This window comes from Chelonia mydas, chromosome 4, assembly GCF_015237465.2.
Source record: "Chelonia mydas isolate rCheMyd1 chromosome 4, rCheMyd1.pri.v2, whole genome shotgun sequence".
NCBI lineage: Eukaryota > Metazoa > Chordata > Testudines > Cheloniidae > Chelonia > Chelonia mydas.
In genome coordinates this window covers 97,561,564-97,589,222 of record NC_057852.1, presented here as the reverse complement: position 1 = coordinate 97,589,222, position 27,659 = coordinate 97,561,564, and the positions used below count along the sequence as shown (strand labels likewise).

At 43.9% G+C, this 27,659-nt stretch overlaps 1 protein-coding gene across 3 annotated transcripts in view; it reads right to left on the bottom strand.

The window, feature by feature from the left end:
- SMIM14 (small integral membrane protein 14) overlaps positions 1–27,659 on the bottom strand; it is an 85,550-nt gene that overhangs the window by 3,603 nt on the left and 54,288 nt on the right. For all 3 annotated transcript variants that reach the window (XM_037897917.2, XM_043544503.1, XM_007066417.4), the window contains one exon: positions 21,016–21,064. In XM_037897917.2, the coding sequence (XP_037753845.1) occupies positions 21,016–21,064 (49 nt within the window). The remainder of the gene's footprint in view (positions 1–21,015; positions 21,065–27,659) is intronic.

The following is a 27,659-nucleotide window of genomic DNA, read 5'->3' as shown; positions in this document are numbered from 1 at the left end:
ACCCTGCTATCAGCCCAAGCACAGGGGATCATTATACCTACTTGTGAAAAGAAGTTGGCAAACCACTCAGAATAAATTGTTTACTGTTAATTTAGCTCTCCAATAGTTTCCAAGGAGACTGGTGTTTCTAAATTTGATGGAAATTCAAAATTATGTATTGCAAAAATTGTGCGAACAGATGTCTGCCTTGGCATTAGTCATGAGCCTGGTGTGGCAAAGATTTCTCATTTAAGGGTTTGACTCAATATGTGAGCTGTGTGACGGTCACTGAGATCATGTTCCCTAACAGAATGGCATAACTACTATCAACTACTTCCCTTTCTTCCTAAAACCAAAATACTGGTGGGTCAAGGTGCAGGAGGTCCTTAATTTCTAGGAAGAAGAGTGATGTAGGGGGCAGAGGCAGGGACTGATAAAAAAGGGAAGCTGATATACTGTCATTTGCAACAAAATAGCAAATGGCTGGAACTTCAGCACATTTCCACAAAATTGAGAAATTCCCCTGAATGGAGTTGTCTGGTTGTACTACCAGGGAGAAATAAGTATTTAAAGCATCCCAAATATCTGATTATTTGCATATTTAAAATATGCAGCCTTTTTCCAGAGATCAATGTTGCCAGGTTTAGCACATTAGCTGCGCATTTCTGCTACAAGTAGTAGTGAAATGCTAGTATTTAAAATTACCCTAATTAAGCATTTGATCTAACATCCCATCACGCTGAACTTCTTCTCTTTCAGGCTCATAATATATCTTTTGAATCCAACAGCAAAATTGTCATTGACTTTACACAGTGTAATTTGTGTATTACCCATCAGAAGGTAACTAATGCAATGTTATTGGGAGGTAATGTTCAGAACAAGAAAAGCTAGTTGATTTTATTTATGAAAGTTTAGATTTTGTACAAAACCTCAAAGTCTGGGGGAAATCCACAGGGAGACCCAGGGCCTTGGAATTTGCAGGGTTTTAGCATCCACTGATTTCTATTATTTTTGACAATTACATATAGAGTCTTTTACCTCTAACACGCTGGTTTAAATCTGGCCTATGCCAATGTTTGCTAGAAGTTATCACTAGTAATAGCTGTTTGATGATCTATTTGCATTGAATGGGGTGGGGTCAGTCAGTTTCTTGAGCACAAGTTTTCACAATGGAAAACTATTATCACTGTTGTTCCCCTTAATGGCATTTTCAAGAGAGCCCAAGGGCTGAGTGGGCCCAGAGAACTATTCCCTCATCAATGAAGGTGATGTCTACATAACAGAGTTAAGGCAAGCTAATGGGGTACTGTGGGGAAGTTTGCAGGACTGCTGCCCACAGCACAGCTCTTCTGTAATACAAGACTTCATGATCCAGAGCCATCAATCTGATATCCTTCAGGTACATTAAATTCACTCAAAAATATAACAGAAAAACTGGGATGAATTATGAAAAGTCAGACCTCAGCAGCACTTCCTCAGACTCAATGAGACAACTCTTTTGATTTTATGAGCTAAAGGAATTGCCATTAAACTCTTGCTTTTCAAATCTTTGAAATGGAGACATCTCAAATCTGGAAAAGCTGCTAACATAGAATGAGTTCAACTATAAATGCCAATTACAAAAAAACATTCTAATGAGAGTTTGAAAGTCTGAGCCATTCTGGGTGTGGGTCAGAAGAAGATCTAGCAGGAGCAAAATGAGAACATATCGTAACACGAAATGTAACTTTCAGTTCACTAGTTATGACATAAAATACTGATTCAGAACAGCATGTAGAATTGTGCAGGCAAGTGTTCAGCTTGTAGTCTTGTTCTGTACAAGTGAAACAACATTAATCAGCTTGGTGTATCAATATTTCAAACTTTGGGAGGCCTTTATGCATCCCATCTCCGTCACATAATACTTAACCCTGCCTCAGAACAGACATGTAGACTAGTTGACCTCCTGAGGTCCCTCTAGGGCTTTTGATTTTAGGTTTTAAGCAATGAACACTGACAAAACATTCCTGATACTATTTAAAAAAAAAAAAGGTGTATATCCTATTAACACCAGAAAAGAACTGGAAATGGTTACTTGCACCTAAGGGTTTGTCTGCACAAAGAAGTAGAGTGGACTACAGGGGTGTGATTTTTGAAGTGTCCTAATGCATTGCACATTGATTGATCCATGCAGACCCTGTTGGCATGCGCTAAAGGTTCCCGAGTGTGCTTTAACACAGTGGTTCTCAACCAAGGATATGCATACCCCTGGGAGTATGCAGACGTCTTCCATGGGGTACGTCAACTCATCTAGGTATTTGCCTAGTTTTATAACAGGCTACATAAAAAGCACTAGCAAAGTCAGTACAAACTAAAATTTCATACAGACAATGACTTGTTTATACTGCTCTATATACTATACACTGAAATGTAAATACAATATTTATATTCCAATTGATTTATTTTATAATTATATGGTAAAAATGAGAAAGTAAGCAATTTTTCAGTAATAGTGTGCTGTGACACTTTTGTATTTTTATGTCTGATTTTATAAGCAAGTAGTTTGTAAGTGAGGTGAAACTTGGGGTACACAAGACAAATCAGACTTCTGAAAGGGGTACAGTAGTCTGGAAAGGTTGAGAGCTACTGCTTTAATGTCATGCTTTTGAAACAATACTGTGTTAAAGCGCAGTAGGGAATATTACAGAGAGATTATATTACTCATTACAAGGAGTGTATACTGTAATGTATATACATTAACAAGTCATCAGAACACATAAGGACAAGCTTAACTTTGAGCACATGCTTAAGTCCATCGCTGTTCATAAAAGTTCAGCAAGTACTTAAATGCTTTGCTAACTTGGGTCCTAAAGTCACATATCACTTGAGGGGGGTTTGGCTACCCTATGCTATGTTCAGCAGAAACTCAACTGACTAGCCAGTTTCACATACTTCAATTGTCAAAAACCCACTTGTGTTAGCAATGCCATGTTGATGTGCTTTGACTGTATTCACATTCTTTTTATTCCCATTGAGTAAATTTCACTCAGTTATAGAGGGGCAGCATAAGAAAACCCAATTACATCCCATGATACAGTTAAAACATGCCTCAGCCCTGGTCTACACTAGGACTTTAGGTCGAATTTAGCAGCGTTAAATCGATGTAAACCTGCACGCGTCCACACGATGAAGCCCTTTATTTCGACTTAAAGGGCTCTTAAAATCGATTTCCTTACTCCACCCCTGACAAGTGGATTAGCGCTTAAATCGGCCTTGCCGGGTCAAATTTGGGGTACTGTGGACACAATTCGACGGTATTGGCCTCCGGGAGCTATCCCAGAGTGCTCCATTGTGACCGCTCTGGACAGCACTCTCAACTCAGATGCACTGGCCAGGTAGACAGGAAAAGAACCGCGAACTTTTGAGTCTCATTTCCTGTTTGGCCAGCGTGGCAAGCTGCAGGTGACCATGCAGAGCTCTTCAGCAGAGGTGACCATGATGGAGTCCCAGAATCGCAAAAGAGCTCCGCATGGACTGAACGGGAGGTACGGGATCTGATTGCTGTATGGGGAGAGGAATCCGTGCTATCAGAACTCTGTTCCAGTTTTCGAAATGCCAAAACCTTTGTCAAAATCTCCCAGGGCATGAAGGATAGAGGCCATAACAGGGACCTGAAGCAGTGCCGTGTGAAACTTAAGGAGCTGAGGCAAGCCTACCAGAAAACCAGAGAGGCGAACGGCCGCTCCGGGTCAGAGCCCCGAACATGCCGCTTCTATGATGAGCTGCATGCCATTTTAGGGGGTTCAGCCTAAAGCCTATGTTGTTTGACTCCTTCAATGGAGATGGAGGCAACACGGAAGCAGGTTTTGGGGACAAAGAAGATGATGATGATGATGAGGTTGAAGATATCTCACAGCAAGCAAGCAGAGAAACCGGTTTTCCCGACAGCCAGGAACTGTTTCTCACCCTGGACCTGGAGCCAGTACCCCCCGAACCCACCCAAGACTGCCTCCTGGACCCGGCAGGTGGAGAAGGGACCTCCGGTGAGTGTACCTTTTAAAATACTATACATGGTTTAAAAGAAGCATGTGAAAGGATTAATTTGCCCTGGCATTCACGGCTCTCCTGGATGTACTCCCAAAGTCTTTGCAAAAGGTTTCTGGGGAGGGCAGCCTTATTGCGTCCTTCATGGTAGGACACTTTACCACTCCAGGCCAGTAACACGTACTCGGGAATCATTGTACAGCAAAGCATTGCAGTGTATGTTTGCTGGCGTTCAAACAACATCCGTTCTTTATCTCTCTGTGTAATCCTCAGGAGAGTGAGATATCATTCATGGTCACCTGGTTGAAATAGGGTGCTTTTCTTCAGGGGACACTCAGAGGAGCCTGATCCTGCTGGGCTGTTTGCCTGTGGCTGAACAGAAATGTTCCCCGCTGTTAGCCACAGGGAGGGTTGAGGGGGTAGCCACGCGGTGGGGGGAGGCAAAATGCGACCTTGGAACGAAAGCACATGTGTTATGTATGTAATGTTAACAGCAAGGTTTACCCTGAAAGAGTGTAGCCACTGTTTTATAAAATGTGTCTTTTTAAATACCGCTGTCCCTTTTTTTTTCTCCACCAGCTGCATGTGTTTCAATGATCACAGGATCTTCTCCTTCCCAGAGGCTAGTGAAGATTAGAAAGAAAAAAAAACGCACTCGTGATGAAATGTTCTCTGAGCTCATGATGTCCTCCCACACTGACAGAGCACAGATGAATGCGTGGAGGCAAATAATGTCAGAGTGCAGGAAAGCACAAAATGACCGGGAGGAGAGGTGGCGGGCTGAAGACAGGGCTGAAGCTCAAATGTGGCGGCAGCGTGATGAGAGGAGGCAGGATTCAATGCTGAGGCTGCTGGAGGATCAAACCAGCATGCTCCAGTGTATGGTTGAGCTGCAGCAAAGGTAGCTGGAGCACAGACTGCCACTACAGCCCCTGTGTAACCAACCGCCCTCCTCCCCAAGTTCCATAGCCTCCACACCCAGACGCCCAAGAACGCGGTGGGGGGGCCACCGGCCAACCAGCCACTCCACCACAGAGGATTGCCCCAAAAAAAGAAGGCTGGCATTCAATAAATTTTAAAGTTGTAAACTTTTAAAGTGCTGTGCTTAAAGTGCTGTGTGGCATTTTCCTTCCCTCCTCCAGCACCCCTCCTGGGCTACCTTGGTAGTCATCCCCCTATTTGTGTGATGAATGAATAAAGAATACATGAATGTGAAGCAACAATGACTTTATTGCCTCTGCAAGTGGTGATCGAAGGGAGGAGGGGAGGGTGGTTAGCTTACAGGGAAGTAGAGTGAACCAAGGGGCGGGCGATTTCATCAAGGAGAAACAAAGAGAACTTTCACACCGTAGCCTGGCCAGTCATGGAACTGGTTTTCAAAGCTTCTCTGATGCGTACCGCGCCCTCCTGTGCTCTTCTAACCGCCCTGGTGTCTGGCTGCGCATAACCAGCAGCCAGGCGATTTGCCTCAACCTCCCACCCCACCATAAACGTCTCCCCCTTACTCTCTCAGATATTGTGGAGCACACAGCAAGCAGTAATAACAGTGGGAATATTGGTTTCGCTGAGGTCTAAGCGAGTCAGTAAACTGCGCCAGTGCGCCTTTAAACGTCCAAATGCACATTCTACCACCATTCTGCACTTGCTCAGCCTGTAGTTGAACAGCTCCTGACTACTGTCCAGGCTGCCTGTGTACGGCTTCATGAGCCATGGCATTAAGGGGTAGGCTGGGTCCCCAAGGATAACTATAGGCATTTCAACATCCCCAACAGTTATTTTCTGGTCTGGGAATAAAGTCCCTTCCTGCAGCTTTTGAAACAGAGCAGAGTTCCTGAAGATGCGAGCGTCATGTACCTTTCCCGGCCATACCACGTTGATGTTGGTGAAACATCCCTTGTGATCCACCAGAGCTTGCAGCACTATTGAAAAGTACCCCTTGCGGTTTATGTACTCGCCGGCTTGGTGGTCCGGTCCCAAGATAGGGATATGGGTTCCGTCTACGGCCCCACCACAGTTAGGGAATCCCATTGCAGCAAAGCCATCCACTATGACCTGCACATTTCCCAGGGTCACTACCCTTGATATCAGCAGATCTTTGATTGCATGGGCTACTTGCATCACAGCAGCCCCCACAGTAGATTTGCCCACTCCAAATTGATTCCCAACTGACCGGTAGCTGTCTGGCGTTGCAAGCTTCCACAGGGCTATCGCCACTCGCTTCTCAACTGTGAGGGCTGCTCTCATCTTGGTATTCATGCGCTTCAGGGCAGGGGAAAGCAAGTCACAAAGTTCCATGAAAGTGCCCTTATGCATGCGAAAGTTTCGCAGCCACTGGGAATCGTCCCAGACCTGCAACACTATGCGGTCCCACCAGTCTGTGCTTGTTTCCTGAGCCCAAAATCGGCGTTCCACAGCATGAACCTGCCCCATTAGCACCATGATGCATGCATTGGCAGGGCCCATGCTTTCAGAGAAATCTGTGTCCATGTCCTGATCACTCACGCGACCGTGCTGACGTCGCCTACTTGCCTGGTATCGCTCTGCCAGGTTCTGGTGCTGCATATACTGCTGGATAATGCGTGTGGTGTTTAATGTGCTCCTAATTGCCAAAGTGAGCTGAGCGGCCTCCATGCTTGCCTTGGTATGGCGTCCGCACAGAAAAAAGGCGCGGAACGATTGTCTGCTGTTGCTCTGACGGAGGGAGGGGCGACTGACGACATGGCTTACAGGGTTGGCTTACAGGGAATTAAAATCAACAAAGGGGGTGGCTTTACATCAAGGAGTATTTCAGGCAGGACTTCACGGAGGGTTCCAATAAGAAACGGTGCACCTTAGTAATTGTTCTTATTGGAACAAGCAGGTTAGTCTGGCCTCTGATTGATACATGGCTAGATTTACCTCGCTGCACCTTCTCTGTGAGTGACTGCAGTGTGACATAGAGGAATGAGTCCCCTAGACGGGGGAGAGGGGGAAGCATAGAATCATAGAATCATAGAATATCAGGGTTGGAAGGGACCCCAGAAGGTCATCTAGTCCAACCCCCTGCTCGAAGCAGGACCAAGTCCCAGTTAAATCATCCCAGCCAGGGCTTTGTCAAGCCTGACCTTAAAAACCTGTAAGGAAGGAGATTCTACCACCTCCCTAGGTAACGCATTCCAGTGTTTCACCACCCTCTTAGTGAAAAAGTTTTTCCTAATATCCAATCTAAACCTCCCCCATTGCAACTTGAGACCATTACTCCTCGTTCTGTCATCTGCTACCATTGAGAACAGTCTAGAGCCATCCTCTTTGGAACCCCCTTTCAGGTAGTTGAAAGCAGCTATCAAATCCCCCCTCATTCTTCTCTTCTGCAGACTAAACAATCCCAGCTCCCTCAGCCTCTCCTCATAAGTCATGTGCTCTAGACCCCTAATCATTTTTGTTGCCCTTCGCTGGACTCTCTCCAATTTATCCACATCCTTCTTGTAGTGTGGGGCCCAAAACTGGACACAGTACTCCAGATGAGGCCTCACCAGTGTCGAATAGAGGGGAACGATCACGTCCCTCGATCTGCTCGCTATGCCCCTACTTATACATCCCAAAATGCCATTGGCCTTCTTGGCAACAAGGGCACACTGCTGACTCATATCCAGCTTCTCGTCCACTGTCACCCCTAGGTCCTTTTCCGCAGAACTGCTGCCTAGCCATTCGGTCCCTAGTCTGTAGCGGTGCATTGGATTCTTCCATCCTAAGTGCAGGACCCTGCACTTATCCTTATTGAACCTCATCAGATTTCTTTTGGCCCAAACCTCCAATTTGTCTAGGTCCTTCTGTATCCTATCCCTCCCCTCCAGCGTATCTACCACTCCTCCCAGTTTAGTATCATCCGCAAATTTGCTGAGAGTGCAATCCACACCATCCTCCAGATCATTTATGAAGATATTGAACAAAACCGGCCCCAGGACCGACCCCTGGGGCACTCCACTTGACACCGGCTGCCAACTAGACATGGAGCCATTGATCACTACCCGTTGAGCCCGACAATCTAGCCAGCTTTCTACCCACCTTATAGTGCATTCATCCAGCCCATACTTCCTTAACTTGCTGACAAGAATACTGTGGGAGACCGTGTCAAAAGCTTTGCTAAAGTCAAGAAACAATACATCCACTGCTTTCCCTTCATCCACAGAACCAGTAATCTCATCATAAAAGGCAATTAGATTAGTCAGGCATGACCTTCCCTTGGTGAATCCATGCTGACTGTTCCTGATCACTTTCCTCTCATGTAAGTGCTTCAGGATTGATTCTTTGAGGACCTGCTCCATGATTTTTCCAGGGACTGAGGTGAGGCTGACTGGCCTGTAGTTCCCAGGATCCTCCTTCTTCCCTTTTTTAAAGATTGGCACTACATTAGCCTTTTTCCAGTCATCCGGGACTTCCCCCGTTCGCCACGAGTTTTCAAAGATAATGGCCAAGGGCTCTGCAATCACAGCAGCCAATTCCTTCAGCACTCTCGGATGCAACTCGTCCGGCCCCATGGACTTGTGCACGTCCAGCTTTTCTAAATAGTCCCTAACCACCTCTATCTCCACAGAGGGCTGGCCATCTCTTCCCCATTTTGTGATGCCCAGCGCAGCAGTCTGGGAGCTGACCTTGTTAGTGAAAACAGAGGCAAAAAAAGCATTGAGTACATTAGCTTTTTCCACATCCTCTGTCACTAGGTTGCCTCCCTCATTCAGTAAGGGGCCCACACTTTCCTTGCAAAGCAAATGAGTACAAAACAAATCTGGTCTATTTCTTGTTTTGATCCACTCCATCTATCTTTTACATCTTTGGCTGGCAGCAGACGGTGCAGAAGGACTGCAAGCCATCCACATCTCATGGCTGCTCGGCAGAGGATGGTGCAATAGGACTGCTAGCCATCCTCATCTCTTGCCTGCCTGGCAGAAGATGGTACAGTAGGACTGCTAGCAATCCGTATCACCTGCCTGCTCACCATAAGATGGTTCAATACGACTGCTGGCAGGACTAAAGAGAATGACCTGATCAAGTCACTCCAACTTTAGTCCCTGAGCACATGTCTGCCCAGGCGCTCCTGGCCGACGTGGCCAGGAGCACCTCGGACATGACGATGATGGCTACCAGTCGTATTGTACCGTCTGCTGCCACAAGGCAATGGGTTGATGCTGCTGTGTAGCAATGCAGTACCACGTCTGCCAGCACCCAGGAGACATATGGTCACGGTTACCTGAGCGGGCTCCATGCTTGCCGTGGTATGGCGTCTGCACAGGTAACTCAGGAAAAAAGGAGCGAAATGATTGTCTGCCCTTGCTTTCACGGAGGGAGGGAGGGAACGGGGGCCTGACGATATGTGCCCAGAACCACCCGCGACAATGTTTTAGCCCCATCAGGCATTGGGATCTCAACCCAGAATTCCAATGGGCAGCGGAGACTGCGGGAACTGTGGGATAGCTACCCACAGTGCAACACTGCGGAAGTCGACTCTAGCCTCGGTACTGTGGAAGCACTCCGCCGAGTTAATGCACTTAATGCACTTAGAGCATTTTCTGTGGGGACACACACACTTGAATATATAAAACTGATTTCTAAAAAACCGAATTCTATAAATTCGACCTAATTTCGTAGTGTAGACATACCCTCAGTCTTGCAGTGCAGACAGAGAACAAGCCCTATTTTAGTTAAAAGAAAAGTAGTACTTGTGTTGAGTCCCTAAATCAGGTTATAGCCTTGGTGTTGCAGGGCTAGAGCACACGTAGGGTACATGGTAAAAACAGTTTGGTCCTGTGTACACTGCAAGGTCAACTCATAGTTTAAGTGTGCTGGGAAATTACTATGTGTAGCTGGTTCCCTCATGTGTAAATGGCCCATGGTGGATGGGCCAAAGATGATTCAAAGTCTTTAGAATTTAAGTTATATTACTTCAGAGTTGGGATTGATTCAAAATGGGAAATGAGGAGGTTAAGTGTGATGTATTAGAACTTTTCAACTGATCTAATAGTTTATTAATCCTACCTATATCTGCTCTATCCCAGAAAGATTTTGTTTAATTTAATAGTTCTCACCCATGTGAAGGATCTGAATTATACCCTTAAAGTTCAGCTATGAAGCACAAGAGACTTTACATCAGTTCTGATCTGCATTTACCACACTAAAATTGTAGACTAACTTTCTGAGTCATTGTACTGACTTGCAACATTAACAGTCACAGATGACTACTCCTTAAATATTGTCTGCTTTGTTTCCAGTTAGGCTGATAAACTTTGAAATAAATTTTTGTTATTCATCTTGGGCTGTGCTCATTTGTAAGAGTCAAGGGAGTCCAACCTACTTCTCTACCATCTGCCAGCTCTCTCCTCTCTCCCCCCTTAGTTCTCTGATCCTCCCTCTTTTTCTGTTCTTCCCTCCCCTCCAGTTCTCCCTGTGGTCTTTAATTTCTCTTTTCCTCCCCCTCGCTGATCTTAAGGTTTGCAGGGATGTGCCCCGCCTTCTCAGGTTAGCCTCCTGTAGCACACATCACCTATTTCTAGTCTCTCCTGCCTCTTTGGCAATGATCAAGAAATGGTAATTAATTAACTACTGGGATAATTTCCCAAGGGTCACGGTGTATTCTACATCACTGGCAATTTTTAAATCAAGATTGGATGTTTTTCTAAAAGATAAGAGCTAGGAATTATTTTGGGGAGGTTCTATGGCCTGTGTTATACAGGAGGTCAGACTAAATAATCACAATGGTCTGTTCTGACCTTAGAATCTATGAAAAACTTAGGCCTTGTCTACACTACCAAGTTTTGTCGACAAAAGTGATGTTGACACTCAAAAATCGGCATAATAAAAATCGGAATGTCATGTTCACACTTGCTCCCTCTGTCAGAAGAATGCGTCCACAGGTGGAGCACTATCATTGACAGTGTGGGCAATATACGGTGGGTACCTATCCCACAGTCCAGCTCGACAGTCACTAGGTGTTGTGGGAAGGCACACCTTGGGACTCGGCTCAATGTGCCGTGAGGCATTGCTTTCTGTCCCAGCACTCCAGGGGCTTCCGGCTTTCTTTCGCGGCATTTTTCAATGACCCTTCTTTGCTGTACATCCTGGCATCTTTGTCAGAAGGGATGGATCCCACACTGCTCTCCTATGCTCTGTTAACTGTCATGAAGACACCGCGAATGGCAGTGCAGTTAATCACGAAGTTCCTAAGTGAAGAAGACTCCCAGTTGCCTGACATGCTGTGTGATATGGATAGGAGCAACTTCAGATTGCTTTTGGCATTCACAGAACAGCTGCACAGGGTAGACCATTGCTTTTGGGCTCAAGAAACAAGCCCTGAATGGTGGGATCGTATCATCATGCAGGTTGTGGGATGATGAGCAGTGGCTACAGAACTTTTGGATGTGAAAAGCCACCTTCCTGGAACTATGTGCAGAGCTCGCCCTAGCACTGCGACACAAGGACACCAGAATGAGAGCTGCCCTATTGGTAGAGAAGTGTGAGACAATCGCTGTGTGGGAGCTGGTGACTCCAGACTGCTACTGGTTGGTTGCAAATCAATTTGGAGTTGGGAAGTTGACCTTTGGGGCTGCGTTAATGCAAGTGTGCAGGGTAATTAATCACATCTTGCTACGAAGGACCCTGACTCTGGGAAATGTGCACGAAATAGTGGACAGCTTTGCAGAAATGGGTTTCCCTAACTGTAGAGGGGTGATAGATTGCACATATATTCCAAATTTGGCACCAGACCACCTTCTGACGGAGTACATCAATAGGGAGGGTACTTCTCCAGGGTGTTGCAGCCACTTGTCGATCACCATGGGCATTTCACTGACATCAGCTCAGGGTGGTCTGGGAAGGTGCACAGTGCATGCATGCATCTTCAGGAACAATGCACAGAAGCATGATTGTTAAATTCATGCACAGCATTGAAATATTTCAGTACAATACACCTTTTGCAACATAACAATCACTTTCTCACTGACTCTTGGCAAGCACAAATCTCTGTGAACACCCAAAGCGTGATGAGTGTTGGCGGGGGTGCTTCACTTGGGGAAAAGGGCACTCACTCTGCAAGGGCTGTGGTGCAGCCAACTTGGGAAAAATTTCTAAAATTCTCCCACACTTTTCCACAGGTGGGGTTCATTCTAGCAGCTATCTCACTGCTAAGGGTAAGCAGGGAAACAAGGGTACATATACTACATGCTTGTGGCTTCCGCCTTGCTCCCTATGCTGTTCGCCTGTGTGCCATTTTGGTCCCTGCACAAGTGATTGCCGAATGGTGCAGGAAATTTTCCTACAATGGGGGAAAGGAACAAAGCTGTTCTGCCAAGGAGCCTTCGGCAGAGGATTACCGGTACCTCCGGGAAACTTTCCTGGAGATCTCTCTGGAGGATTCCCATGAGATCTCAGTGTGCATCAACACGATATTCCACTGTACTGATTAGCTACAAAGGGAATGTCCAGCACACAGAAACACAGCCAGCCTTGTACATTTCTACACCTTGAACCTACCTCCTCACTACACAAACCACAGCCACTAACCAGGCATCTCCTCTCCTGCTTCTTACTCACTGGAGAGCAACTGCTGAGACTGACTAGACACCTCCGGAGTGGTGAACTGTTCCTGGCTGCCTGCCCCACCGGGTGACCTCGCTGGGAGCTCCACATCATCATCTAACTCCACCTCTTCATCAGTGACTTCATCTTCTGGGTTAGGTCCTCTTTCCACTGCCTCCAGTCCCGCCAAGTATCCATGGGGCTCTTGGAGGTGGATGTGGGGTCGCCCCAGAGGATAGTGTCCAGCTCCTTATAGAACCAGCAGGTCTCAGGTGCAGCACAGGGGCTATGATTTCCCTCACCTTATGGTGCGCCTGCCTCAGCTCCTTTATCTTTGCTCTGCACTGCAACATGATCATAGCCCTTTTCGCACAAGCCTTGAGAAATGTGCCTGTAAGTATCACAATTCCTACAGCTCAAGCACAGCTGGGACTGCACAGCCTCCTCTCCCCATATACTGAGCAGATCTAGCAGCTCCGCAGTAGTGCAAGCAGGAGAGCGTTTGCTTTGATAACCTGCCATGGTCACCTGGGAAGAGGAGATGAGATGTCTCCACCTCGAGAAAACAGGAAATGGAATTTCAAAAATTCCCAGGGCTGCTCAGGGGTAGGGGTGGATGGTTGTTTACCTGGCTGCAGGGCATTGGAGTTCAAACTGCTGACCAGAGCAGTCATGATGGGCTTTGTGGGACACCTACTGGAGGCCAATTAAAGCAATAAAATCAAGCATGGTGTCTACACTGGCACTTTGTCGACAAAAATTTAAAGGAAAAAGCCTTATGTCTCTCATCGGGGTGGTTGTATTTTGTCACCAAAACAGGGCATTTTTGCCGCCAAAAGTCACCTTGTAGTGTGTATGCATTCACTGTTTTGTTGACAAAAGCTGCCTTTTGTCAACAAAACTTTGTAGGGTAGACAAGGCCTAATAGATCAAATTGAAAGGGCAAGGTAAACCATGCACTGACCTTGCCAGAAGCAGAGATTAAACACTACAAGGCTCAAGATCCAGGAGGGGCCTCCTCCCAATGGGAGAACAGAAAAGAAATACCACACAAAGTACTCTGTTGCTAATTACTGGTTGCCTTTCCTTCCCTTCCCTCAATATGAGCTGGGATCTGGGATGGTTTGGGTATGCAGTGGGAATGGGGCCAAATGGTGTTAGAATAACTGGTGAATAGCCTAAGTTTGGCTAGAACCTGATTCTAACACACTTGGACCCATCAAAACTGTATTACAACCTAGTTCAGCTACAAACTGTGCTTAAGCACATTTGTTAAACTCAGTTCCCTGGTCACTGTACAGGATCCTGAGAGCAAAGGAGAGATGGCTAGGAGAGAGGAATAGGGCTTCTAAAGTTTTGTAGCACCTTCTATTTTCAAAGTGCTAATGTATGATTACTAACTACCCTGAGTAGCACTCCCTTATTGTATCATGTGCTTCCTTGCCTAAATTATAAATTACCCTAAAGAGATATATAAAAGGCTTTAAGATGATCTCTTTAGTTTGTAGTTACACAACTCCCCAAGAAATCTTTCAGCTAAAATTCTCCACTATGAAAAACAGGTCCAGCTTGCAATACAAGCTGAACTCTAATGATATCTACCTCTAAGAGATATAGTAAAAATAAACATCAGCCACATTGCTCTATAAGAAACTGCATACCACAAAATTCTGTAGGTGACAGACCTACTGATGCATATAGCCAACCTATTGCTCATATGAGTATGAGCTGAGGATCCCATTTCCAAGAGAAGCAAGGAGCAGGAGCCATGATTAGTGGGTGGTACCATGAGCAGCACAGCTGAGACAGAGCAGTGGCGCTAACAGATAGGGATCACCCCCTGAAGTTCAGTCTATGCAGGCAGAAAAGGCCCTCAAAAGTACCCTAGAATACTGCAAACATTCTTCATACTGAGTGGCAGATGTCACTAAAAGAAATTAGAAGTTCATTTTATTTGAAAACTAAAGTTAAGGCTAAATCCTCACCAGCAATGAGCCTCCATTCTGCTTCCCCAGCTCTTGGACTGCTGGCAGTCAAAATGGCCCTCAAAATAACTTAGAGCAGCCTAAGGGCTGCTCCAAAAATTGCTCCAGAGAGTAGTGCCCTACAGTTCTCTGGTGCTCTTGTTCTTATCCCTCCAACCCTCTCTGTAAGGTGAGAGGGGGAAGTAGAGCAACAGAGAGGCAGCTATATGCCACCTCAGCATTCCCTCTGTGGCTCTGTGAGGCTGTCAGCCCCTATCATAATTTTGAGTTTCATCAGGGCTGCACTAACATTATATACACCTTCCCATGGCCTCCCATAGCAGTATGGCTGTTCTAACAGGTGGGGATTGCTGGAGCATAGTGAGGGGGAAAAAAAATCAGGTCTCCATTTCCTCATCCACATGCCTATGCCAGGTTTTATAAGGGGAGTTAGCACTACAGCATCACCTGGGAATCCTCCCTATGCAGGAGGAACCACGAGAGGGTTGATCTGCTGGCTTTCCAGCTACATGTCCCTAGTCTCATGTGTTTTTACCATATCTCATTATAAAACAAAGCATCATTCAGAAATATTATATGCTAAAAGTGAGCTACTGCTGCTGGAAAAGATTTTAGAGAATCCCTAAAAGTCCTAAAAGTAGCACTGGGCAGCCTAACATCTTTTAACAGACAGGACTGCAAACAAATACACTTTTCCTCTACATTTTGAGGTCCGTTGCAAGAGCATTTTACCTGGAGAATCTACAGAATCCCTGATGGAATACTCAGCTATTTGCACATTCAATACTTGTATCATTCTTCCTTCATGACACCCTTTCAAATTAATCCCTCAAGCTGACACAGGTACCTTCCAGCAGCAGTGGATAAATACTTGTGAACATGAGAATCAGCAGTGAAATGGCTACCAGTGGTAGATACATAGTAGATTATAAGATCTTTGGAGCATTGCCTATATCTTCCTCTATGAGGTTGTGCAGAGCCCCAATGCAGACTGGGTCCTGTGAGTACTACAGCAGACAAATTCTACATAACATTGCAACAACAAAATCAATAAGAGTTCACAGTTATTAACATACTGAAATGAACAACAGAACTTCACACTTCTGTTAATGCTGCTATTTCAGTTTGGCTGGATGCAAGCTTCAAAAAATCTTAAATTTGGGGTTAAAGGATACATTTCACAGAAAGAATCATAATCCACAGTGTTTAGGGAGTTTACATGGATTTCTGTGGTTGCCTCTCCTTAGTTGGTAGCAACAGAAAAACATGCTACGCCTATGACATCACCGAGCCACAGCCCTGTTGTTTCCCAAACCAAAACACACATACATCTCAGCAGTCACTTCTATGATCTGTAGCCATAGGATTTGTCTGTAACAACATGAGCAGCTGGCTTTCCAGAAGGAAACATGAACCACCCGAATGAACTGTCGGGAGAATTAAAGCAAGATTTTTGGGATCTGGGCCCAGCAGTGAAGAACTATGAATCAGTAAATGGCAGAAAGTGTAGTACCAAGCTGACTGCTGCTAGCCAACTAGTCACTTGCTGCTGGTGCAGGACTTAGGCAAAAGGAGCGGGATTCTAGATCCATCACAACTGTAGACTCATGACAACCTGATCCAAGGGGAAGGAACAGGGAGGCAATGAATGGAAGTCATTCCTCATGCCTGTCTATCTGCGAGTGAGGATAAGGGTGGATGTTACGTTCTCATGGAGCAGGGCCCAGAATAGTTATAACCCACCTCAGAAAACAACAGTTCCATCAGCTTCTCCAGGCTCAATCTGTTTATTCTATTATTTGATTCTTGAGAGTTTTACAACACTTGTTTACCCAATAAAAAACAGTCAGTCAAAATGTCATCCTAAGCCATTAACAGAAAGCAACCCCCCACTGGAACTAAACTGTGCACATTATAAAAATAATTGAAAAGAACTTGGCTCTTCTATACAATACACTTCAGTCCAAAGATCTCAAAGTGCTTCACAAACATTAATGAACTCAGCCTCATGCCTGCCGCTCCCCCAGGAATGAGGAAGTATTACCATCCTTATAGATGGGTAAACTCAGGCACACAGAGGTTACTTGTCACAAAGCAAGTCTGTGGCAGCGACAGGAACAGAACTCCCAATGCAGGTGAATACTGCAACTTCTACACCATCCCCTGACATATATGCCCCTTTCTCCTTCTAGAAGTGCTTACAACTCAGTGTAAAATTTCGTACCTGTCAAACAAGCTAAATGCCATCTGAGGATCACTTTACATTAGGATCATCCTCTCTGGACCAGTCGAGCCAGATTTACAACCAGAATACAGTGGTGGCATGGTGCAAAGCGTCTGCACCACACTGGAGGAAGATGTTGTCCTTTTCAAATCCTTATCTGATTGGACTAACTTTACACTGATTCTTGCAGAGCAGACAGTTACTCTTCAGATATCTGATTTTAGCTGCTTTGGACAAACAGTAAGTACATTTTTAAAGCCATGATTATATGCAATTTACATGAATATCAGGTGATTGCAGAAAGCAAAGCATTTTTAACTCAACCATTCTAAAAGGCCGAACAAATCTTGGTCTTATCCTCCTCTGCTAATTCCAGTTCAAAGGGAAAACCTAATTACCTAAAAGTAAAAGGAGCATTCTGGATCTCCTCCACTGTCTCCCTTTTGCCTTTAGAGGCTTCAAATCACAATGACCTTCCCTAACTAAGGGCATGTCTACACTACAAACTTTTGCTGCTATAAGTTACACGGGCATAAAGCCACCGCAGTTAGCATATTGCTTGTGCACACTTGGCTCCGTTTGTCGGTGCTGCGCGTACTCACCCAAAGAGTTTGTTTCAATGCACAGTGCCATGCACCCTGGATAGATATCCCAGTGTGCAACTCGCCACTGTCCAGCATGCTGTCTTTTCGTGGGGCAGAAACAAGTTGCATAGGGTTGAATGGCACTGCAGGGTCAAGTTCCCATCATGCAGCTTTCTCCGCCCTATAACATCATCTCTAGCCCATAATTTTCACGCTTATTATTAAAATCCTACGAACTCATGCAGGACTTGTTGCTATCTGCCATCTCTGACAGAAGCATGGGGCCTGCACAGCTCTGCCCTCCTGTTATGAGCATTGCAAGCACATGATCCTGAGGTATTTGCAGAGCCAGAAGGAGAATCACAGGAATGATGATGATTTCCTGAAGGGCAGATTGCTGTGGGCCATAGCGAGAACCAATTAAAGGTTGTTGCTGGCGTTCACGGAGCAGCTGCAAATGATGGAGTGCAGCTTCTGGATCCAATAAATGAGCAGTGACTGGTGGGATCCCATCATAATGCAGGCTTGAGATTATGAGCAGTGGCTGCAAAACTTTCAGATGCACAAGACCACATTCCTGGATCTGTGTGCTGAGCCTGCCCCAGCCCTCTAGCATAGGGACACCAAGAGGACAATGGCACTGCCAGTGGAGAAGTGAGCGGTGATCACCCTGTGGAAAACTTGCTGTGCCATATTGCTACCAGCCAGTGGGAAATTATTTTGGAGTTGGAAAATCAATTGTGGGGGCCAATGTCAGGCAAGTGTGCAGGGCCATTAAACATCTGCTACAGAGGAACTGTGACTCTCAGCAACATGCAGGACATAATGGATGGATTTGCAGCAGTGGGATTCTTGAACTGCGGTGAAGTGACAGATAGCATGGATACCTCTGTTTTGGCACCAGACCACCTTGCCACAGAGTACATCAGCAGAAAGGGCTACTTTTCTATGGAAGCGCTGGTGGATCACCAGGGATGTTTCACTGATATCAGAGTTGGCTGGTCAGGGAAGGTGCACGACACTCACATCTTTAAGAACATGGACTGTTCAGAAAGCTACAACCAGGCACTTTCTTTCCCAACTGGCAGATTATCATTGGTGATGTTGAAATGCCATTATTGATCCTGGGGGACCCAGCCTGGCCTTTAGTCCCCTAATTCATGAAGTCACACACCGGATACTTTGACAGCAACAAGGAAAGATTAAACTACTGGCTCAGCAGCTTGAAAAAGGCTTTGGTAGACTGAAAGGGCACTAGCATTGTTTACTTCACAAGATTGGGTATCAGTAAGAAAAATATCCCAAAGGTTATAGTTAAGGCTAAGATTTAGTGACAGGTATTTTTGCTAAAAGTCGTGGACAGGTCATGGGAAATAAATAAAAATTCACAGTCCGCAACCTGCCCACGACTTTTACCAAAAATACCCTGACTAAAACTCTACTTCTGGGGTTCGACTGCTCAGGGACAAACAGTAGTTACACCGACATAAGGTGCAGGGTAGACATGGTCTTAGAAGGGCTTGTGTCTCTCTCAGCACCTCCCTCCAACTGAGCCCTGATGGTCTTTTAGCAGGCTCACTAGGTGCTTGTTATTCAATTAACAAGGATAGGTTTGTTCCCCTTAAGTTAGATTGTCACAGGTAGCCTGGGCCCGGATTTGCCTTGAAGAAGCTAGCGGTCCTGTAGCAGGTATACATGGTATGCATGTGGAAACAACTGGCTAAACAGGTATGCATGTGGAAATAATTGGCTAAAAATCCATCCCTCAGAAACAGGCAGCCTAATCAAGCATGTATGTGTACTACTTGGTTGAGCATTATGCTGCCTGGACATATGCGTCATTGAAGGCTTTATGCATTAACAAGCTTTGGGGTAAAATTTTCCAAAGCATCTAGTCATGTAGGAGCCTGAGGCCCATTTTCAAAGATGACTTTAAGTCAGACTTAGGTTCTTAAGGCTTAAATTACTTTAGAAAATGGGCCTTAGGCTCCTAAATCAGATGCTTTTCAAAGCCTAAATTAGGCTCCTCGGTTAGGTGCTCTTGAAAATTTTACTCTATTGTTTTAACTACACTTCCCTTGCCCACTGCTGCTCGCTCCCCATCCAAATGCATTCACAGACAATAACGTTTGTATTACCTGAGTACAAACTGTAACTAGTGCTCAATCCTACCAGGCGGTGAGCACTCTGCCACTCAAAACCCTCAATGGAATCTCTACACAGATACACTTCCATGTTTGAATTGATCCCATTTGGCTAACATGATGATGTCCAGTCAGTGTGCACTTATTATTTACAGGAAATTTAAAGCATATTTTAAGCGAACATACACCTCAACACTGCTGTATTAATGAAATGGTCACTGAGTCAGGGAGAAATGCCATCACACTGTTCTTTAGTGCAGCATTTCTCAAATGCAGTCAACAGGGGCTTTTCTTGAGGCCACAGCTTCCTGGGGTGTGATGGGGGGAGGGGGGAAAAGCAGCAGCCCCTCCCTGGTGCTCCTGTATGCACAGCCTTGGTGTTGGTTGCTGGGGCTTCCAACAAGGGTTGGGCAGCCGGTGGGGGTGGTGGGGCTCAGAATTTGAGCTTCAGCCTGGGGGTGGCGGGGAGGAAGGCTCTGGTAGTGAGGCTTTGGGCTCTAGCCCCAGTTTCCGGCTGTGGGGCTTCAGGCTCTGGCCCCCGCTGCTTTCCCGGCCAACCCCCAAATCCCCAGTTGCCCCTGCTGCCTACCCTGATCTCCCATCCAGGGCTTAATTTGTCCCCAGACTTCCCAGGGCTGAGTAAATCTGCTGTGAAAAGTGATACTTGTATGTTGTTAATATCACTTTTCACAGCAGACTTACTAGCTACCAATAAATAAATTACAATGATTTGGATGTGTGTATGTGCATATTTATTTGTTTTTCCTAAAGCTAATTAAGTATTTTAGGAAGAAGTGTGAGAGCGGCCACCAGCAAGAGTTGGTGGCCACACCCTGAGGCTACCAAATAATTTGTCCTGAGAATCCCTGCCTTGTATACCATGCATAATGGATCAGATTCCCTCACAGGCAGATGCTGGCAGAGGCCCTTCTGTGAAGGAAACTCTTCTTGGAGTGGAGGGGGGTCAGAGTGGTTCAAAGAGACTGCACAATCCTACAAGTGAATGGCACTAGCCATGGAGGGGGCATGACCCAGGCATTCAGGGGATGTATTGATTCAGCACAGCCCCATTGCAGTCTTCACTGGCAGGGCTCCCATAGTGCTACATGTGGACATTAAAACCACCCTCCCCTGGCACAACCTCTGTGCATTGGAAAAACCATGATTCTCCTGCCCTGGGTGAATCCCACTTAGTACCATGGTACTTGCTGGTGCAAGGAAGGTCAAGTTTGAACCCTGAAAGTTACTAGGCTAAATTCCATTAGACTTGGGGACAAATCGAGAAAGGTGCTGCACTCCAGCAACTCATGTTGACGCCAGTGGGTTTCAGGGTTGCTCAGCTCAGGATGTGGCCCATAACATACATTAATTTAAATCTGACAACGATTAATTCAAACCACAACTCTGTGAGGGAAAAAAAAAAAAAAGATCCAGGCCACACATCTCATTTTAGTTAATTACTGCTGCTTATTTTGACTTTCACAGGAGTCCTAATGTCATACACTTCCACTTAGAACACGGTTACTTACCTTCTTGAAGGCATTCCGTGTCTGTGCAGTATGACTGGGATTGCCTCAGCTGAAATGAATAAAAAGAAAGACCTCATGGTTAGGAAAGGGACTTGATCAGCTGTTCAAAAGTAGCAAGAGAGATCTGAATTACTGCATAGTTTAAACTTATTCAACAGAATGGATCTATACAGAGTTTAAAAAATATTAGGAAATAGTGTGTTGAATTTTTGAACTGAAACCATTTATTTAATATTACATCAGCAGAGATCTTTGATAAGAGAGATTGTAACTGCTACATTGCTGCCTCACACCAGGGTTTTGGTATGTAAAGAATCCTAGTTATTTAGGAGGTTTCTAAATAACTATTTATATAATGTACTTTAAGATGACTGACTTCTTATATAACGTACTTTAAGATAACTGGAAGTACTGTTGCTTCCATTATCTACATTCCTGGTATGTTACACAAGGGTTAAGTCTGAATACATTTTTTAAGTTCAAGTTTACAAACCTGTATATACTTTGAGGTTCATAATGGATGGGTGCTGTTAAAAGAAAGATTAAAAAGCTACATTAAAATACTACGTGATCATCTATTAATATGTGATCATACTAAAATAAAGCATTTGCACATTAATTCTGGCATTTCCCATCTTTTGCGTTCTTGATTTTTCAACCTAATAACTTTCTTTAAATAAAGTTTTTTTTGTATACAGTTTCCTAGTTTGTTAGGTTGAGAGAAAAAACTGCAGAAACATTTTCTATTATGTACAATTATACCACCAGCCCCACTGGCAAAGGTTGAACCCTGGCCTTTCAATTTTGCAGAAAGATACAGCACGTTTGTTTTGAGAAGCAGCCTGGTAAAGAGAATGGATTTTGTGTCCAGCCTATTAGGGAGTTGGGTTCTTTTCCTACTTGTGCAACCTCTCAGTGGAAAATGAAATATTGATTAATTATAAAAGGTGTGAAGGGAAATATAAAAATTAATGATAAATGAGTCTTCAACTCATGTTCTCCTGGTTCCCCATTATTATTGACGTTTGTTTCTGTTCCAGGGTTCATGTCACATTTGCAGGTTATGACCGCAGAGGCAGGGATTGATCACTGGGAATTTATTCTGCTGCCAGGTTATCTCTCTTCCCAGGCGTTGTGAGGGGCGGGGCAGTGAGGACTGGTCTTAGAATGTTCAGGGATTCTGACATGCTACCAAAATTATATTTCGCAAAACACAAGCTGGAGATAGGAAATGGTGATTTTCAAAAAGCAATTTTTATTCGGGCAAAGCTGCATAAAAATTCGTGGGATGAACAAAAGGCACATCCCTGACCTCAAAACAGTCGCCATGTTGAATTTCAAAGACTTGCTTTAATAGCAGTATCAGAGCATCTCTCTCTTCTTGTCACAATGGGATGCTCACTATGACTTTGGTGTATTAATCAATACAGGCACATACACACACTAAATAGTACAAGTGTAATTGTTCATGATGAAACAAATCTAAGTAGCTTGTGCAGAAGTCTCTCACTTTCCCCCAAGTTTTACCTTACATTGGTGTAACAGGTATGATCACTCATTTTGTTATAAGCACATAGCATATTATACAAAGCACAACACTTCAAAAAGACCAAGACAGCAAAAGCTGAGCAACTGAGAAAGGAAGAGATTTTTAGTCAGAACATTTAAAACTCAGTTTATACCTATTTAACTTCAATGACTAATGAACATTTTGGAGAAAGGAACCCTTTACTAAAGATTCATCACAACACTTCCTTCAATGAAGGTGTTACGAGCTCATAATAAACATGCTCTGAGACTGTCAAGAAGGCCTCCAGCAAAACCAGGGAAAACCAAAATTAACTTTCCTAATGTTTCTATGGTTAATAAGCAAGCAGAAAAAAACATCTAATAAAAGACACCCCCACCCCCAGAAACAACACTGAAAACCAAACCTACTTCCAGGCCTTCTTTACATATCACAAAGAAGGTCACAAGCCCAATTTTTATTACAAACCTTTGTAGATCATCCCTATGAGGGGATGAACTTCTCTTAACAAATGATGCTGACTTAGAATATTTTGTGACTGAAATATTCTGGACTGTAAAGATTGGACATTGGTGTAACTACAGTTTAAAGAGGTGAATGATGTGGATAAATTCCATTCATAAAAGGGCTTGATTTAGGGAGGGGCTAAACATTTACAATCCCTACTGGAGGCCACGGGGTTTGCAGGTGGTCAGCACTCGTGAGTCAAGCCCAGAATATTAAATGGACTAAAGATATACAATTTGACCTTTGAGACATAATACAGACTCACTAGCATGTATCATACATTCTTTAATACACACAAACCCCTTCCCATATAAACAACAACAAACAATTTCTTCATATATTTGTAATAAAGATCTTTTTTTGATGTTTATGCAAAAAAAAATAGGTAACATTTTCAAAAGTGCCTTGGTCACTTTGGCTCTTAAATCCCATTTAAATTTAAGAGCCTAAGTCCCCCTTAGGATTTAGGCTCTAAGGGGGACTTAGGCACATCTGAAAATTTTACCCAATAGTTATAAACATGGACCTGCTGTACCAATTACTTGCCACATGAAGACAATGGTGTAAGCAAAATACATAACTTTGATACAGGGTGCAGAAGAAATCTGTGGAAAATTACAGTAAAATATGTGAGGGCTTTTACTCTGGTTTATGTAATCTGCAGACATTTTATGGAGACTCCCCCTAACCATGCACACCCCTTCCTACATATGAGTCCCACCCTACAGCTCTTGTGAACTGAAAGCTCCCACTGAAGTCAACTCTTAATCTAGCTCCTGCTCACATGGAAACAGTATCAGAGGGAAGCCCAAAGCAAAATCAAATAAGAGAGGCAACTTTTACAAATATCAAACAACACCTGTCTATTCTAACTCTTTCCCCTTTAACATTTCGCAGTGTGACTACCACTCATGCAGCTCCTCTGTCTAGTAGAGACAGCTGCTAAAGGCTACCGGTGTTTTAAACACAGTGTCATCTACTCCTGCTCTAAGCACTAATCCATGCCTTGTTATACACTACCCAGTTCAGAATAGTTTTACACTGTTGTTAAAATGCCTTATAGCACTCTCTCCCCCCGCCCCATATTTCTTTCCATTGTACCACTAATGCAGCGCCAGCAGCAGTAGCAATGGTGGGAGCTCTAGTGCAGGCTGACCATTGGTATTTCAACCACCATGTGAAGCTTATTCATTAAGATTTGAAAGACACTTTAAGGCCCTTGGATGTAAGGCGCTACAGAAATGCCAAGTGGCAGAAATATTCAAAGTAACTGATCTATCTTAAGGTAAGTGCCACTAGAAGAGCGATTTTCAACGTTTTTTCATGTGTGGACCCCTAACAATTTTTTAATGGAGGTATGGACCCCTTTGGAAATCTTAGACATAGTCTGCAGACCCCTGGGGCTCCATGGACCACAGGTTGAAAACCACTGCACTAGAAGAATTGTTTGACATAACTGAAAAATATTTTCTTGTTGAATACATGGACAAGGTCTGTTTTATCCATAAACAAATATACTAATGAACCCTTAAAGAGTAAAGATAACAGAATACTCTGGCTGTGATTTTCAGAGTATTTGCTCACACAATACTCATTTAGGGCAGGTCTACACTACAGCTGAGATCGACACTCTGAGATCGATCCACCGGCAGTCGATTTAGCGGGTCTAGTGTAGACCCGCCAAATCGACAGCAGATCGCTCTCCAGTTGACCCCTGTACTCTACCCCCGGCAAGAAAAGTAACGTAAGATTTTCTCCTGTCAACTCCCCGTGGTGTAGACCCTGCGGTAACTCAACCTAAGGTACATCGACTCCAGCTACGTTATTCACGTAGCTGGAGTTGCATAGCGTAGGTCGACTTACCGTGGTAGTGGAGACATAGCCTTAGTTTTAGGGGGTTTTAGAGGCCAAGTCCTTTAGGCAGCTTGGAAAATTTCAGACTATGTTCTGAAACACCTGTTTGCAAGATGTAAGTGCTAAAAAGTGCACATTTCCTATGAGCTGTGTGAAATGAATCTCTATGGGAAACAATATATAGTAACGCAAATTTATAGAGTCACATGAATCCCTGTCTGCAGGAAGTTCACTTTTTAATAGTCTCTCCTATATCCATATTGAGCAACATAAAAAAATCAAGTATTTTAGTCTTGCATTTGAGTTTTTCTTTTTAAAGACGCATGAGTTGCTTAAGGTCCTATCTAAAAAAGATTACCCACATCATGAAACAGTTCTTAAGAAGCTACAGATCATGCACACTCCTGTAATTGTTATTGGAACATTATTTATGCCCTCTTTCCCTTACTGCCCACAAGTTTGTGAAAAACTCCAGCCACCTGTTCAATGTGAGTTCAAATGTGATTACATAACTGATGGAGCTATGTAATTTATTTGTTTAAAACAATGACGTGACTTGCAAACAAATTGTTCTCTTGTGATAGAACGTAGCAGATTATTTGAAATTAATTGGTGTAAAGAAAAACAGGTTTTGCTCAGTTCAAACTGGAGGATTGGCTCTAATTCCATGTAACCCTGTACAAGTCTGATCCCATTGTGGTCATTAAATTAGTCTAAATGAAAGAAAAAGGGACTTCACTATATCTTACAGGAGGCATATGTAAGTTAAATAGTGGGGATAGCGAAAAAACTTCTTACTAGAACTAGAATGCCTCTTCTCTTACCAACTCTGCCTATTTCCTGCTAACTGCTTCCATAGGGGACACAGTAACTATTAGAAATTCTGAATATTGTGTATTTCAAGTATCATAAGTGAAAGAGGAGCAATTCTCAGAGTCTGAACAGTTTCTGTAGTTAAATGTTTTGGTCTAAAGGGGTGGGGAGTTGTGGGTGAAGGTTTATGGGATAACAATATTTAAAAGTGGAACTAATTTTTCTATTTTAAAATACAGATTTCACCAATGAATTCCATTCTTCAGTTAGAAAAGAAAGATAAAGTAGCTCAGTTTTAGTGGCTGCAGTTCAACTGAAAGACAATCTCAATGATATGGTGCTGGGAGAGGTGTGGTTTTGATTTGAGGACAGTCAGATGTTAATTCTAAAATTGGATAACATTTTATGCTCAAAGGTATGAAAATATTAGTTAAGCGTTGTTTTTATTTGTTTTCCAGTGGAGAGACTTCCATGTTCTCAAAAACATAAATTCAGTTCAGGATTAGCATCTTAATCATAGGGCCTGATCCACAGCCCACTGAAGTCCATGGGAGTCTTTCTATTGATTTCAGTGGGCTTTGGATCAAGCCCTAAAGAGGACACTGTCAGATAGCTTAGGGTTTAAGCAATTAGGCTTTGTTTAAAAAGGAAGGAGCTGGGAGAGGGAGAACTTACAAAACCAAATATTAATAGAAGTGCTTTTATTATTTTCTTTCATGTCACTGTTTTGTGTTTGGATTTAGAGGTTCCCTGTGTAATGTCTGCCACCCCAATGTTGCAGCATTGTACTAGTACATAAGACCCAGAAGTGAAAGTGACTAGAGTATGTTTTATTGTCCAAATTGAGTTAAAAGCGAAATGGAAACAACAGAAAGGGTGAAGAAGAAGTCAGAGTGTCAAAATTTTCAGTTTCAATAATCGAAAGCCTTACTGGTAATACAGCTAAAAAATATTTTTTAAACCCCATAATGTCCTTTTTATCTCCTTCCAAGTACATTTTTTAAAATGTCCCCTTCCAGGGCAAAATGAGCTAAAACACCATCCAAACATACAAGAAGAGTTCCTGTGTCAGTTTTGGAGTTTGCTTTATTTAAAGCAGATTTTGGAGTGTGAAGATACCAAAGATGTAAAAATGACTCCTTACCCAGTTGTTGAATTACAAAAGGTCACTGCCCACCTATTGAAATATTTAAAATGGGAACCCAAACCCAAGGGTATGGCGGGAAGAAGGGGCAGGTATTTCTAGATCAGATGGGAAGATCCCACCCCTCCCCTCTGACCCAAATGAATATTTTTGGCTTTGTAAAAACCAATACCCAGTTCAGAAGACAAGAACCCCTCCGATTAATGTTTCAAACAACTCCTTACATTTTTCCAGATGCACCTCTCTTAGTCCCAGTTCACACTGCTAATGCAGCGGTGTTAAAATCCAGCTGCCCCATGACACAGTTAAAGCATGGTTTCAACTTGTAGTGTAGACAGGTCCTTACCATGTTTTAACTGTGTCCAAGAAGCATGCTGAAAATCTGGATGTGTCCCACTACTCCTATTACAAGAGGTATTAAGTTTTGCTAGGAGTTTGTACAGTTCTTAGCACAATGAAGCCTCAAAACTTGCCTCAAAGCCACAAAAAAGCCTCAAAGCTACCACAATACAATAATAAAATGGTCTCAGTGGCTGCTTCCCTTAATGTTTTTGTGAACTCACTGTACTAAAAAACTGGATCCTCTCTTTATTTACTCCAGTGTAATGTGGCTCAATCCTGCTTGGATCAGCTTCCAAGCTATGCTTCCAAGCTGCGCTCAGACATCAGCAGCCTCATGAACATTAGGCCCCGTTCTGCAGTCCCTACTCCAGCAAAAAACCCTTTAAATACAGTAGTTTTGCCTCAGTAAGGACAGGGAATCATGCCAAATATGAACTATAAGGGACAAAGATTATT